This window comes from Macaca fascicularis, chromosome 1 (genome assembly GCF_037993035.2).
Source record: "Macaca fascicularis isolate 582-1 chromosome 1, T2T-MFA8v1.1".
In the NCBI taxonomy this organism is placed as follows: domain Eukaryota; kingdom Metazoa; phylum Chordata; class Mammalia; order Primates; family Cercopithecidae; genus Macaca; species Macaca fascicularis.
Window position 1 is genome coordinate 183,463,685 of NC_088375.1, and position 15,413 is coordinate 183,479,097.

The 15,413-nt window shown below is 40.3% G+C and overlaps 1 protein-coding gene across 2 annotated transcripts in view; it reads right to left on the reverse strand.

Annotated features, from left to right (window-relative positions):
* Positions 1-3,002: 3,002 nt before the first annotated feature.
* The window catches only part of RNF11 (ring finger protein 11), a 35,915-nt gene continuing 23,504 nt past the window's right edge, over positions 3,003-15,413 (reverse strand). For both annotated transcript variants that reach the window (XR_012420335.1, XM_005543403.5), the window contains 2 exons: positions 6,236-6,405; positions 3,003-5,297 (listed from right to left, as the gene is read on the reverse strand). Coding sequence is in view for 1 of the 2 variants with exons in the window: in XM_005543403.5 (XP_005543460.1) it covers positions 5,126-5,297; positions 6,236-6,405 (342 nt within the window). In the remaining variant the exon portion in view is untranslated. The remainder of the gene's footprint in view (positions 5,298-6,235; positions 6,406-15,413) is intronic.

Consider the following 15,413-nt stretch of genomic DNA (forward strand, 5'->3'; position numbering starts at 1 on the left):
CCAGCACTTTGGAAGGCTGAGGCAGGAGAATCTCGAGGCCAGGAGTTTCAGGCCAACCTGGGCAACATAGTGAGACTCCGTCTCTACAAAAAAACAAAACATTAGCTGGACGTGGTTGAGCGCACCTGCAGTCAATCCCAGCTACTCCGGAGGCTGAGGTGGGAAAAATCACTTGAGCACAGGAGCCAGCCCGGGTGACACAGCCAGACCCTGTCTCTAAAACAAAAGCTTGTGCCTAACTGCTCAGTGTGACAAAGCAAACAAAAACAATGTGGACAATTAAAATGTGCAACCTCAAACCCTTTTTGTAATTCACTGGTGCCTCTGATGGAAGAAGGTTGTAAAATCAGGAAATAGGTTGTAAAGGGACTTATCTGGATGCTCTGTATCTATGCTAAAGAGCAAGGAAATAGCAAAAGGACAAATGAGCAGAAAGTCTAGAAAATTGTGCCTGGACAATCCATCTCTGAATAACCAGCAAGTGCCCAATACGGCTTCTAATTTCTCAGGAAACAAAAATGTACCAAACTTGTATTTCACAAGTTCGGGAAGGGATCATCTACCAATGCTTCCAAAACCTGCTAGTGCATCAGAATCACTTGGAGAACCTGTCACAAATTATAGATGGCCAGGTATGGTGACCCACACCTGTAACCCCAGCACTTTGGGAGGCCGAGGTGGGAGGATCATTTGAACCCAGTTTGAGACCAGCCTGGGCAACATGCCAAAAACCCATGTCTCCAAAAAAAAAAAATTAGCCAGATATGGTGGCGTGTGCCTGTAGTCTCAGCTCCTTGGGAGGACTGCTTGAGCCTGGGAGGTGGAGGTTGCAGTGAGCCGTCATTGCACCACCGCCCTCCAGTCTGGCAGATAGAGTGAGACCCTGTCTCAAAAATGTGTTTCTCCTCTCCCACTCTGATACGATAAGGGTCTCCATTACTAATAAACATCCAGAGCCCTAGGTAATTGTGCTCTGGTTGTCCTGGCCTTTGAGAACTACTGATCCACCAACACTCCCATGGTGGGGAAAATGGGGATTAGAAGAGAGAAAATGAGTGAGCAGAGTGAGCCATGATCACACCACTGCACTACAGCCTGGGAGACAGAGAAAGACCGTCTCAAAAAAAAAAAAAGAGTACAGAAGGATGGGTCAAATTGTCCTCTGTCTCTTCCCGCCCAGTAAAACAGCTGTTGATATTTAAAAGAAAAAATTTTAAAAATAAAAATATAATAAAAATTTAAAAACCGAAGAGTGGTTAAATTCACCGGTAAATTTAACATTACTTGAAGGATATTAACCTAAAATCCAACTTTTCTTGTGTCCACAAATTTTAAAATTAAGGCTTAAAAAATTAGTTGAGATTACACCAAGATGCATTTACACGCGTTTCATCAGTTGACTCCATGACTGCTACCCACTGCTTTTGTAAGCAGAGATAGCCACCAACTATTTTTGTGACTTATGCTGAAGAAACGTACTCTCTCTCGTTTACCACTTCCAGTCTCAAGACCTTAGGCAGCTCTCCTTTTCACTACAGTATCACCCACTTGATCTGTGGGATATACTCTCCAAGAAGCCCACTGCATATCTCAAACTGTGGATAGTACCACATGTACCTACACATACGATAAAGTTTAATTTATGGATCAGGCACAGTAAGAAATTAGGAACAATATTGGTAACAGTTTTTGTCTTTTTTTTTGAGACACAGTCTCACTCTGTTGCCCAGGCTGGAGTGCGGTGGTACGATCTCAGCTCACTGCAACCTCTGCCTTCCGGGTTCAAGCAATTCTCCAGCCTCACACTCCCAAGTAGTTGGGATTACAAGTGTGCATCACCATACCTGGCTAATCTTTGTCTTTTTAGTAGAGACGGGGTTCACCATGTTGGCCAGACTGGTCTCAAACTCCTGACCTCCAGTGGTCCACCTGCCTTGGCCTCCTGAAGTGCTGGGATTACAGGTGTGAGCCACCATTCCCGTTGTAACAATAGATTCTAATAAAAGTTATGCGAGGCCGGGCACAGTGGCTCACGCCTGTAATCCCAGCACTTGGGGAGGCCAGGACAGGCAGATCACCTGAGGCTGGGAGTTCAAGACCAGCCTGACCAACATGGAGAAACCCCGTCTCTACTAAAAATACAAAATTAGCCAGGCATGGTGGCACATGCCTGTAATCCCAGCTACTCAGGAGGCTAAGGCGGGATAATTGCTTGAACCCAGGAGGCAGAGGTTGCAGTGAGCCGAGAATGCACCATTGCACTCTAGCCTGGGTAACAAGAGCGAAACTCCATCTCAAAAAAAAAAAAAAAAAAAAAGAAAGAAAAAAATTATGTTAATGTGGTATCTCTCTCTCAAAATACCTTCTTGTACCATAGTGTGTGGGTATGTGACATGGCAGAAATGGTGGATAAGGGGGATTACTGTACTTTAGTTAAGTGTTGCTCCTTTTTAAAAATCAATGCTTCTTTATGAAGATTTGTATGCAAGGGATCTGTGACCTCAATGCTTACTATTCTGTGAAATCATAGTTTTATATCACATGATAAACACCAATAGTAGGGAGCGAGTCTTCTAGTACTGAAGAGATTCCCCTATAAAGAACACTCACAGAAAGTTTGTGTTAGCTAAACTACAAATATCTGAAAGTATTTCAACTTGTTGGGTTTTGCATTCAAAAGGATAAGATTCTTTTGTTTCTTCCTGGTTAAGCTTTTCAGAAATTTCAAATCCCACAGCCAAGCTTGAACATATCTAGCCCATATCTAAATCAAGAGATTACAGCTATTGTTTGGTTTTAGAAACTTTGGTGCTATCAAGCCTAAGTACATGATTAAATGATATTAAATGCCAAACAATAAAAAATACTTCCCACAGGTGTGTGTGTATATATATATAGAGAGAGAGAGAAAGAGAGAGAGAGAGAGGTATTTTAAAATAATTATACACAACTCTTTTAAAAGATATGGGGAATACTTACGTAATCAACTCTAACTTTAGCCCTTCACAGCTGTATTATAACTTTATTTAACAACTTAGTAAAAGTCAAAATTGATGGTTCTTAACATTGCATGTTGAGAATACAAAGTGCCTAAAAATGACACATTCTGCCCAATGCTAGTTCCTTCAGTATTACCTCCAAACTTCTGTGAAAGACTTGTATTGAAAAGAAAGACTAACTGCAACATGGAAGATGATTTTAAAAAAAGTTCATTTACCAATTTTAACAATCTAGAAAAAAAGAAAGTCTGACTATAATACTTGATGACAGACATCATGTTTAAGTAGAAAACACAAGAATAAAAAAGCAATTATCACAGAAAATATTGCACAACCTCAGTTGTTTCCTCCAAATCTGCTTTATGTAATTGGGTGGATATAAATTAATAAACAGAAATTTAAGCAAGATACATGTAACAATTTAACAGAACCTGATCATCTAATTTCTTCAATTTTTCTCAAATTCATCTTTAAGTCTTTCCATCATGGGGCTCATAAAGAAATTTAAGCAACATATGGATACTACAGTTGAATGTCAAATCTTTACAAAGTACTTATGACATACTACATTCCTCTATAATGCAATTATGCATAACCTTCATGACAGTGTTTTGTATGTAGAAAAGTGTTAGAGTTCAATATTCAACCCAATATAAAATAATAATAAGAAACACTTCTGATGTTAGGTTGAGACCACTTTTCCTTTTGCTAATGAATGATTTTTTTTAGCTGTATGTAATATCACTGAGGTGAACCAATAAGTCACCTTTGAGTACATATGAAAAAATAAACACATGCTAAATGGATAAAACATTACTACTACATCTTTACTAGACCATCTCTACCTCTAACACTTCAGAAGCTTAGAGATTTAAAGTATTCTTACATTAACTGCAAGAAACAAAGGAGAAATTCCTTCTTTTTTGAGATCACAACTATGAAGTCATATGGTTATACAAATTCTGTGTTTGTGTGCAAAACATAAAATACAATTATCTTTATTCTCCCTGCTTAGTTTTGTCAGTCAGCTAGCAGGATGTAATAGATACCTTTCCAAGAAACAGAGACTGAGATGTGTTTTATATAACTTCAATAACCTCAGCACTACAGTAATGAGAGATGCAGTATCCTTTTGCTATGGTTCAAGACAAGAGGGAAGGAGGTCAGAAGAAAGAAAATAAATCAAAATTGTTACAACTGAGTAATTATTTCTCATTAGGTCTCACCAAGGTGCCACCTTCATTTTTACATAAACGTGGTGGCATAATTCAATCTCAATAAATCAGAATTCTTAATATTTAAAATTTAACTTGACTTTCCATTATCACCATATTAACAACCAAAATAATTAGATAAAACACATAGGAAAGGGCAATATTAAACCCCACTTTAATAGAGTTGGTTTCTTGACACATTAACTTATTTTTTATAGAAAAGGGATAGTGCATCTCAGTTTGCTTACAAGCTAGGAGATCACTTTGAATTCTGCATTTCCTAACTGCAAACAGAATATAGCACTTATAACAGGTTATAAATAAACTGGTTTTCAAGCATAGAGCCAGCCCCAACGATAATAATACACTATTTAAAAAGACCTAAGGCAATGAATTCCATTTCCAATGGAAAAAAAGAACTGTGCAAACAAGCTTAAAACTACTTTTTTGTGTGTGCCAGTGTTATAAAATGTAGCTTTTAATAAAACCTTGACCCAAATGTCAGCAACTTCAGAAAAGAATTTGGGTGGGGAAGGGGAAGAGAAGAAAGTTATTTCATTTAGGAAAAATAACTACTATCTTTTTCCTAATCTTCAATACACACAATTTAAACAAATACAGCTGCTGTAACACTTTACACAATTCCTATGTACTGGAGCAATAACAAGATCTAAATACAATTATATTTTTAAACATTGGGTCAAGGCTTTACATAAAAATACCATCCTACTTTTCCCACTAAGTTTCTAAAATATCACGTACTTTTCCCCCAACATCTGCAGCCATCCAGGAATTTTAAGGAAACTTTTGTGCATGATCTTAATTCCTAATCCCTGGCTCTTTGGGCTCAGTGACAAAAGATCAAAACCACCAAAATGGTGGTTCACTTGAAGTCAGATGAGAGACCCTGGCTCAATTAGTCTCATAGGATGAAAGCAGTGCTGCATCAACTGGCTCCATGCAGGAGGGGCACGTGAAGGATCTCATCAACCAGTCATCTATACAGTCCAGGTGATAGATGTGCATGCACGGCAGAAATCGAATTGGGTCCCCATAAACAAAGTCCATCATACAGATCACACACCTGTTGGGAGCAATGGAGAGAAATCAGAAGGCATTTTCGGAAGTGTCCTATTCAGAAAACTGTTTAAATCCCATTAAAGACAGTGTTAATCTGAGTAACACATCAGAATGCTTTGCCTGTCATCTTATCACCAAAGCATGCAAACTGAATTTTTTCCTAATGTTGATCTATACACAATTTCTTATTTAAATCCCCCGAGAATTTGCAGGACTTAGGAGCAATCAACAGAGCAAAGAGAAATGGATTACATATGGATCAAGTTTACTGCTGTGCTTGTAAACAGCTACATACTATAGCAGATACCTTAAGGAGAATGGGATTATTTTAGGTAGAAAAGCATCAGTTAGATCAACTTTGTTTTTTTGCACTATTTAGTGTAATCCTGGACTAAGACAATTTTCATTTTAATAACTGTAAAACAGAAACACTAACTTCAGCCTACTTACTGGGTTGCTGAAAGTTAAAGCTCTCTTCACTAACTTTCTCTTTATTTATTAATTTAATTTAATTTTATTTTTTGAGACAGAGTTTCAAGTGATTCTCCCACCTCAGCCTCCCGAGTAGCTGGGATTACAGGCATGTGCCACCATGCCTGGCAAATTTTCGTATTTTTATTAGAGATGAGGTTTCACCATGTTGGCCAGGTTGGTCTTGAACTCCTGGTCTCAAGTGATCTGCCCACCTCAGCCTCCAAACATGCTGGGATTACAGGTGTGAGGCACTGTGCCCAGCCTGTGAAAATTTGTAATTACTATATAACATTCTCTTGCTAGTAGCCAGTAATAGAGCTATGAAAAAAAATTAAACATTCTCTTGCATTAAGCAAAGTGTTTCAACATATTAAATGTCTGACTTTCTAAAGTGCAGGAGAAAAGGCAAAATTTTCAAAAGCAACCTGAAAATAAAATTTTGAAATGTACAAATTAATTAAAACTTACTCCCGGATCTTTTTTTCTGATCCATCTCTTCCAGGGTCATAAACTCCTTTAGGCAGATGTTGTATAAGGCCTATTCTTTGAGCTATCCTAATTTGTTCCTCTTCAGTCAGCTGAGTTGCTAGCCGAGTCTGGCTAGGTGTTGGGTGGTAGACTGGAACTGGAACTTGTTCCTAAAATATTAAAATATGGAGGAAAAAGATTATTTTTTCAAAACCTTTTGAGGGCTTATTTTTTAGTCAGAGATAGAAGGGAAAGGGAGCCCTGGGAGGGCAGGAAGCTGGGCTAGTGTGTGGCTGTATTGACTGTGTGTTTCACCCTGCCTCAACTTCAGCTATTGGAACAAAACATACAACAAAACATTCTCATTCTGCCTAAAGGATATAAACACAAACATCACTGAAGAGCTGGCATGCAATGTTAAATGAACTATTTCCATGTGATAAGAGACTAGCCTGGACAACATAGCAAGACCCTATCTCTAAAAATAATTTGAAAAAAATTTTTTAATGGATTGGACTATGGCAAAAATAAATCTGAAAGTCATCTAAGACTCACTTTCCCATTTCATAGGACCAAGCTTGCCTACAGTCACATAATTGACAATACTGAAATTAGAATTCTACTGCTCCTAATCCAATGGATTTTTTACACAATTCATTCAAAGGAGTCATATGTATAACCCCCACCTTTTATTTGAGACAGGGTCTCCCTCTGTTGCCCAGGCTTAAATGCAGTGGCACAAACACAACTTACTATAAACTCAACCTCTCGGGCTCAAGCAATCCTCCAACCTCAGCCTCCTGAGTAGTGGGACCATAGGGGTAAGCCATGGTGCCTGGCCTATAATAATAATATTTAAAACTGAGCAACTCTGATGGAATGAAGCTGGGATGGAGTGTGGCCTAGGAGGGATGAGGCTCCCCATCCGCAAGCCCTCACCTTGGTTACCTTTGCAGAATCCTCAGAATCAACAGTCTGAAAAACACTACTATCTCAGAAGATGAGATTTTCAGTCTGAAGAATTAAATTATGAGATTTCAGTCTCCGCTCAGCTACTTACTGTGATTGCTTGGACCAAGTCCCTTAATGTATTTGAATAATGTATTTGAATAAAGCAGATAACAGCACCCACTTCAGAGAGCTGATACAGTCATGAGGTAACTAAGAGCTTTGTAAATGCCAATATTTGTAAATTATTCTATCTAACATCTCCCCATCGTCATGATTCTACTCATCATGATTCTCCGCTTTGCAGACTTTAAGCTAAGTGCTACTGTCCTTGGCTTTGGTCCTAACTTTCTGGCTTCTCTTTGAATACTACAAACTCTTAGCCTCTGTTGTGATCTCTGCCAGCTCTGAGTTCTTCGACCCTTGAATTACTATTTCCAGTCTAGACTAACTTCCTGAATCTTAGTCTCAGTCCTAGTTGACCAGTTTTGATGAACTGTCATCCACATGCAAACTGGGAACAAACTGGTTTAAGACTTTGGATGATATAAAGGGTCTCTTAAATCCTTGAATCTAACAAACAAAAATAACTAAATTGTTTTAGAGCAAATAAACGCCAACTATGGGTTTTTCAGAGGCTAGATTTCTTCAGTCTTGTGTCTCAGTCTCTTCACATATGTGTAGAGAATACAGAAAGCAGAACAGAAAAGGAAAGTTCTACTTTATGATGAAACATTAATAAACATTAAAGAAGAAAATAAAAACTATATTTTAATTCATGTTATGAGTGTATTTTCTCCTTTGGTATTTTTTTGTTAAAACAAAGGAACCCTCTATGTATCTTTTAGATATTTAAAATGATTCAACAATCTAATTTCAGTTTACATGCAAATTTTCAGAAAACCATAGAAGAAAGGAAATGACTAAGACCTCCTGATATTTTAAAGATGAATGTGGCCTCACCCTTCTTACCACACATGCCTAATTTTAAATTTTAATTCCCATGATACTTGTTTAAAAATGGCTTGATATCTGAGTTATCAATTGTTTTTGTAACTAGAGAGCCTCTGATTTTCTAGGTAGCAAAATGGAATCTTGATTCAATTGTTGGCTAACAGACACTGAGTGAGTAGAAGATTAGACAGGGGTATAAAAACAATTTTAAAAGATGTGATGGCCAGGTGCAGTGGCTCACGCTTGTAATCCCAGAACTTTGGAAGGCCGAGGAAGGCGATCACCTGAGGTCAGGAGTTCGAGACCAGCCTGGCCAACAAGGTGAAACCCCATCTCTACTAAAAATACTAAAATTAGCTGGGTGTGGTGGTGCATGCCCGTAATCCCAGCTACTTAGGAGGCTGAGGCAAGAAAATTGCTTGAACCCAGGAGGCAGAGGTTGCAGTGAGCCGAGATCTTGCCACTGCACTGCAGCCTGGGTGACAGAGTGAGACTCCATCTCAACAACAACAAAAAGATGTGGATTTGGGGGTGGTTCCCACCATTCCCTGCTGATTCTCTATATAAACAAATACTATATGGTTTATGTTCAACACCCGCTTTCCCTCTGAGAATCTGGAATTTTGTCGTATGTCAGGCAGTGGGTGCCTAATCAGTACCTGGGGCACTGAGTCCGCAAATGAGCTTCTCTGGCAGAAAACCTTTCATATATGTTGAAGGAATTAAGCACGTCCTGTGTGATTCCACTAGGAGATAACTCTGGGAAGCTTGCGCTTAGTTCCCTTTGGACCAAAGCACCTTTCCCCTTAGCTGATTTTGCTTTGATTCTTTGCCGTAACAAATCATAGCTGTGAATAAGATTATATACTAAGTCCTATGAGTCCTCCTGTTGAATCACCAAACCTGGGGACTGTTTTGAGGACCTCCAATGCCAGTGCTAGGTTGTGCTTCCACTTTATATTTGCAAAGCTACTGTGTTTCGTTCCCAGCTGAAAACAAATGAAAAAAACAAAAAACAAACAAAAAAAACCCCTAAATATTTTGATTAGCCTGTTTCAGGGCCTAAATATGGATCTAATGATAAAAGGTATACAAACACAACTCACTGCAGCCTCCAACTTCTAGGCTGAAGTAATCCTCCCACTGCAGCCTCCCCAGTAGGTGGGATTACAGGTGGGCATCACCATGCCCAGCAATTTTTTTGTTTTGGTAGAAACAGTGTCTCGCTGACCAGGCTGGTCTCAAACTCCTGGCCTCAAGCGATCTTCCAGCCTTGGCCTCCCAAAGTGCTGAGATTACAGGTGAGAGCCACTGTGCCTGGGCTATCTGGGTAGTTTGATAAGGGCAGGGGCTATGTCTGTTTTGCTTACCAATGTTTACTACCTACTCAGCACGGTATCTGGCACACAGTTGGGACTCAACATAATTACATAACTGAAAAACATAAATCAAAGCACGTATGTTCTTGCAATATACATTATATACATATTATAACTTTGTAGATATGCTATGAAAAATTGCTAATGGGCCTGGCACAGTGGCTCACGCCTGTAATCCTTGCAGTTTGGAAGGCCAAGACAGGCGGATAGTTTGAGCTCAGGAGTTTGAGACCAGCCTGGGCAACATGGTGAAACCCAGTCTCTATAAAAGATACAAAAATTAGCCAGAAGTGGTGATGTACACCTGTAGTTCCAGCTACCTGGGGGACTGAGGGAGCAGGATCACTTGAGCCCAGGAGGTTGAGCTACAGTGGGATGAGATCGCGCCACTACACTCCAGGCTGGGTGACAAAGTGAAAGAAAAAGAAAAGAGAAAAACTGTTAATGATTTGGATTAAATAACAATAACAAAAAGAAAAAAAAATTGCTATCTCAAAAAGAAAAAAGAAAAATTGCTAATGATTTGGATTAAATAACAATAAAACAAAAAAGGAAAACTTGATCTAAATTACACCCAACATTTTCCCAAGTGAAAATACCTGGGTTGTTGCCTCTTCCAAAGTTCCACCTACCCATCCCACAGGAACTTCAATAGGTCCAAAACTAAACCAGATATACTTGTATAGGCATTTCCTGGAATTTCTGCTCTGGCATTTAATTATGTATGTGGCCTTACACAAGCTTCTTAATATCTCTGAGTATTAAGGTTCCTCATCAGCATAACAGACAAAATACCTATCTTAATAAAGCGTTGGAGGTCAGGTGCAGTCATTCACCCCTGTAATCCCAGCTACTCAGGAGGCTGCAACATGAGAATTGCTTGAACCTGGGAGGCGGAGGTTGCAGTGAGCTGAGATCACGCCCCTGCACTCCAGCCTGGAGCTAGACTCCGTTTAAAAAAAAAAAAAGTGTTGTAAGGAATAAGCAGATAAGTAAGGCACTTACCAAGATAAGGGCTTAATATATGAACTGTTCTCTAATGACACCAGTCACTTGAGATAGACATCTCATCCTTCCTGATTCCTCTGACTTCCTCTCTTCCTTTTTCCACTATCATCTACTTAAATGTCTTATACAGTCTTATCTAACAACCATCTCCACATTGTTGATTAGGAGACACACATGGGCTTGCCCTATGAGTTTAAATTTTAAGATGGAATTCACAGAGAAGCAAATTTCAAATAAATTTAAACAACCTTTTCCTTAATACTTTTAGTTCTCCATATGTCTGCACGCAAAAGAGAGAAAGAGCAAGAATCCAAAAGAAATCATCTGCCTTTAAGGAGAAAAGGAATAATTTAAAATTAAAATATGCACTGTGGAAAAATGCAGCAGCATGGAAGGGGATAGAATAGAAATGGAAGACAGGGTTATAAAATATGCTGAAAAAGGACAGAAGATAGGGTCTTTTTTTTTTTTTTTTGGAGACAGGGTCTCACTCTGTCCACCCAGGCTGGAATGCAGTGGCGCAATCTTGGCTCACTACAACCTCCACCTCCCAGGTTCAAGCAATTCTCCTACATCAACCTCGAGTAGCTGGGAGTACAGGCACACGCCACCATGCCCGGCTAATTTTTTTATTTTTAGTAGAGACAGGGTTTCACCACGTTGGCCAGGCTGGTCTCGAATTCCTGGCCTTAAGTGATCCACCCGCCTTGGCCTCCCAAAGTGTTGGGATTACAGGCGCGACACAGGTGTGAGCCACCGCACCTGGCCAGAAGATAGGGTCAAACACCAAAAACAGCAAGGTCTGATTTGATGAGAAAAATCTCCGAAGCATTCCGGTTGTCTGTTTATATATAAATGAAGCATCTATAAAATGATGGATGTTGTCAAGAATGTATTGGGCCCTAATCTTAGATAGTTTAAGCCAAGAAAGACACAAAACAGGTGAATGTAAAACGACGTGTTTTTCTGAAGGGCACTACATTAAAAGTTGGATTCAATTGAGGGAATGTGATACAATTTCAGAAACTAAAACAATGCAGTGGGGAAGTGCCTAAATAATGTGCTGAGGCTGGAAATAGTACAAGTCTGGTTTGTGGTGAAGGAAAAATAAAGTCACTGCTAAAGAATGCAGCTTGTCACCAAAAGCTGTATCTTTTCCTCCAGTAGGAAATAAGAGCCAGCTCTTCTGATCTTTCTCTTTATATCCTTACAAGCTGCTGCTGGCACCACCTTCTTCCCAGCTGCAGTCTCCTACTGGGAAATGTTTTCTCTGAATTTTGCCAGACTGACACTTAAGATTATAAAATGGAGGATTTAGAATAGTTGGTCTCAACATATATTCTAGTTCTGATGTTCAATGAAATCTTGACCAAAACAAAAACCCCAGATTAGCATTGATGCAGTTCCTGAACAATTACACACAGATTTAAAAGCTAGCATCACATCTATCTTCCTGATAAATATTTTTTTTTTTTGAGAGAGGGTCTCATTCTGTTACCTGGGCTGGAGTGCAGTGGCACAATCTTGGCTCACTGCAGCCTCGACTACCGCCCAGGCTCAGGTGATCTTCCCACTTCAGCCTCCTGAGTAGCTGGGACTACAGTCCCATGCCACTATGCCCCGCTAATTAAAAAAATAAATTTTGGGCCGGGCGCGGTGGCTCAAGCCTGTAATCCCAGCACTTTGGGAGGCCGAGACGGGCGGATCACGAGGTCAGGAGATCGAGACCATCCTGGCTGACACGGTGAAACCCCGTCTCTACTAAAAAATACAAAAAACTAGCTGGGCGAGGTGGCGGGCGCCTGTAGTCCCAGCTACTCGGGAGGCTGAGGCAGGAGAATGGCGTGAACCCGGGAGGCGGAGCTTGCAGTGAGCTGAGATCCGGCCACTGCACTCCAGCCTGGGCGGCAGAGCGAGACTCCGTCTCAAAAAAAAAAAAAAAAAAAAAAAATAAATAAATAAATAAAATAAAATAAATAAATAAATAAATAAATAAATTTTGTGGAGACAGTGAAAACTTGTTGCCCAGGCTGGTCTCCAACTCCTGGGCTCAAGCAATCCCCCTGCCTTGGCCTCCCAAAGTGCTGGGATCCCAGGAGTGAGCAGTCAAGTCCAGCCTTAAAAAGTACATCTCGGCATTGAGGAAATACAGTATTACGATAAGGCGAAGGCCTCTATTAACTTTAACACCTTAGAGATAAATTCACATTCTATTTCCCTATTTAAAATACACAGTTCAATGGTTTCCAGTGTGTTCAGAGCTATGCAACCATCATTTATCAGTTTTAGAGCATTTTCATTACCCCCAAAAGAAAGTGTACTCATTAACAGTCACTCCCCCAAACTCCCCGGCCCTAGGCTACTACTAACTAATTTGGTTTTTGTCTCTATAGATGTGCCCTATTCTGGGCATTTCATAGATAAGCATTACTCAGATGTGTGGGTTTCATTCCAGACCACCCTAATAAAACTGATTACAGATCACCATAAAAGATATAATAATGGAAGGGTTTGAAAGCACAAGAATTACCAAATGTGGCAGAGAAATGAAGTGAGCTGCTGGAAAAATGGTGCCAAAAGAATTGTTTATTGCAGAGCTGCCACAAACCTTCAAGTTGTATAAACACACACACACACACACACCCCTGTCAAGTGCAATAAAACAAGGTATTCCTGTGTATGGCATCATACTAATATGTGGTCTTCTGTGGCTAGCCTTTCACTTAGCATGTTTTCAAAGTTCACCCATGATGCAGCATTTATCAGAATTGTAATCCTTTTTATCGCTGAATATTCCACCACCATTTTCTTTAGTCAGTGATGGACATGGGTTGTTTCTACTTGTTGGCTGCTGTGAATAACAGTGTTATGAAAATTAATGTATAAGGTTTTGTACATGTTTTCATTTTATGGGCTATATATACCAATGACTGCAACTCTGCAAAACCTTTTGTAGAACTGCCAAACTTTTCCAAAGCACCTGCACCATCTTACAATCCCATCAAAAGCTGTATTGGTAAGTGATGGTTGCATAACTCTGAACACACTGGAAACCAATGAAGTGTGTATTTTAAAAAGGGAAACAGAATATTCCAGTTTCTCTACATCATTGCTTAAACTTATCTTTTTTTATTATAACCATTCAAGTGGATAAGATGTATCTCATTGTGACTTTGATGTGCCCTCTCTGACAGCAAGTTACCTTTTTGTTATCTCCTGGACATGAGTCCCTTATCAGACCAATGATTTACAAATATTTTCTTTGAGAGGCTGAGGCAGGCAGATCACCTGAGGTCAGGAGTTCAAGACCAGCCTGGCCAACATGGTGAAATCCTGTCTCTACTAAAAAAATTAGCAGGGGGTGGTAGCGCATACCTGTAATCCCAACTACTTGGGAGGCTGAGGCACAAGAATTGCTTGAACCTGGGAGGCAGGGTTGCACTGAGCCAAGATTGTGCTGCTGCACTCCAGTCTGGAAGACAGAGGGAGACTCTGTCTCAAAACAAAAACAAAACAAAACAAAAAAATCCCAAATATTTTCTTGCATCCTATGGGTTATCTTTTCACCTTCTTGATGTTCGCTTTGAAGAACAAATTTTAAATTTTAATGAAATTCGACTCTGGTTACTTTTACTTTCAGTATCCTAAGAAGTCTGTCAAACCCAAGGTCATGAGCACTTGCTCCTATATTTTCTGAGAGGTTTATAAAGTTTTAGCTCTTACATTTAGGTGTATGAACCATTCTGAGTTAATTTTTGCATATAGTAAGAAAGGGGTCCAACTTCACTTAACTATGTGGTTATATGTAGGTGTCTCAGCATCATCCGTTAAAAATTGTTCTGGGGCCAAGTGCATTGGCTCACACCCGTAATCCCAGCCTGGGCAACATGGCGAAACCCCGGACCTACAGAAATTAGCCAGGAGTGGTGATACATGCCTGTAGCCTCAGCTACTCGGGAGGCCAAGGCAGGTGGATCACCTGAGGCCGGAAGTTCGAGACCAGCCTGGCCAACATAGTGAAACTCCCTATCTACTAAAAATAGAAAAACTTAGCTGGGGGTGGTGATACGTGCCTGAAATCCCAGCTACTCAGGAGTCTGAGGCAGGAGAATTGCTTGAATCGGAGAGACGGAGGCTGCAGTGAGCCGAGACTGCAGGGATTACAGGCGTGAGCCACAGCGACAAGCTGTGAAATTTTTATTTAAAAATCTTATCACAGGCTGGGCGTGGTGGCTCATGCCTGGAATCCCAGCACTTTGGGAGGCCAAGGCAGGCGGATCATGAGCTCAGGGGTTCGAGACCGTCCTGGCGAAAATGGTGAAACCCCGTCTCTACTAAAAATACAAAAAATTAGCTGGGCGTGGTGGTAGGCACCTGTAGTCCCAGCTACTCGGGAGGCTGAGGCAGGAGAATGGCGTGAACCCAGGAAGCAGAGCTTGCAGTAAGCCGAAATCATGCCACTGCACTCCAGCCTGGGCAACAGAGCAAGACTCTATCTCAAAAAAAAAAAAAAATCTTATCACAGACAGGGCATGGTGGGAGGCTGAGGGAGGAGAATCGCTTGAACCCAGGAGGTGGAGTTTGCAGTGAGCTGAGATCGTGCCACTGCACTCCATCCCGGGCAACAGAGTAACACTCCCATATATATATGGGCCCATTTCGTGCTGCAAATCTTAATGATGTCTGACAAATTTACCTAAATGTTGCAACAGCAAAATTCAACTGAATTACAATACCACATACCTATCAGAACTCTGTGACTCAGAGTTCAGAACTCTCAAAACGCTTTGTGGTTTCTGGCAGCAATGATAGGAGCTCACTCTGGGATTGCCTCTCATGATTCTTAAAACTTTTTTTTTTTTTTTCCCCCATGGAAACCTTATGCAGTC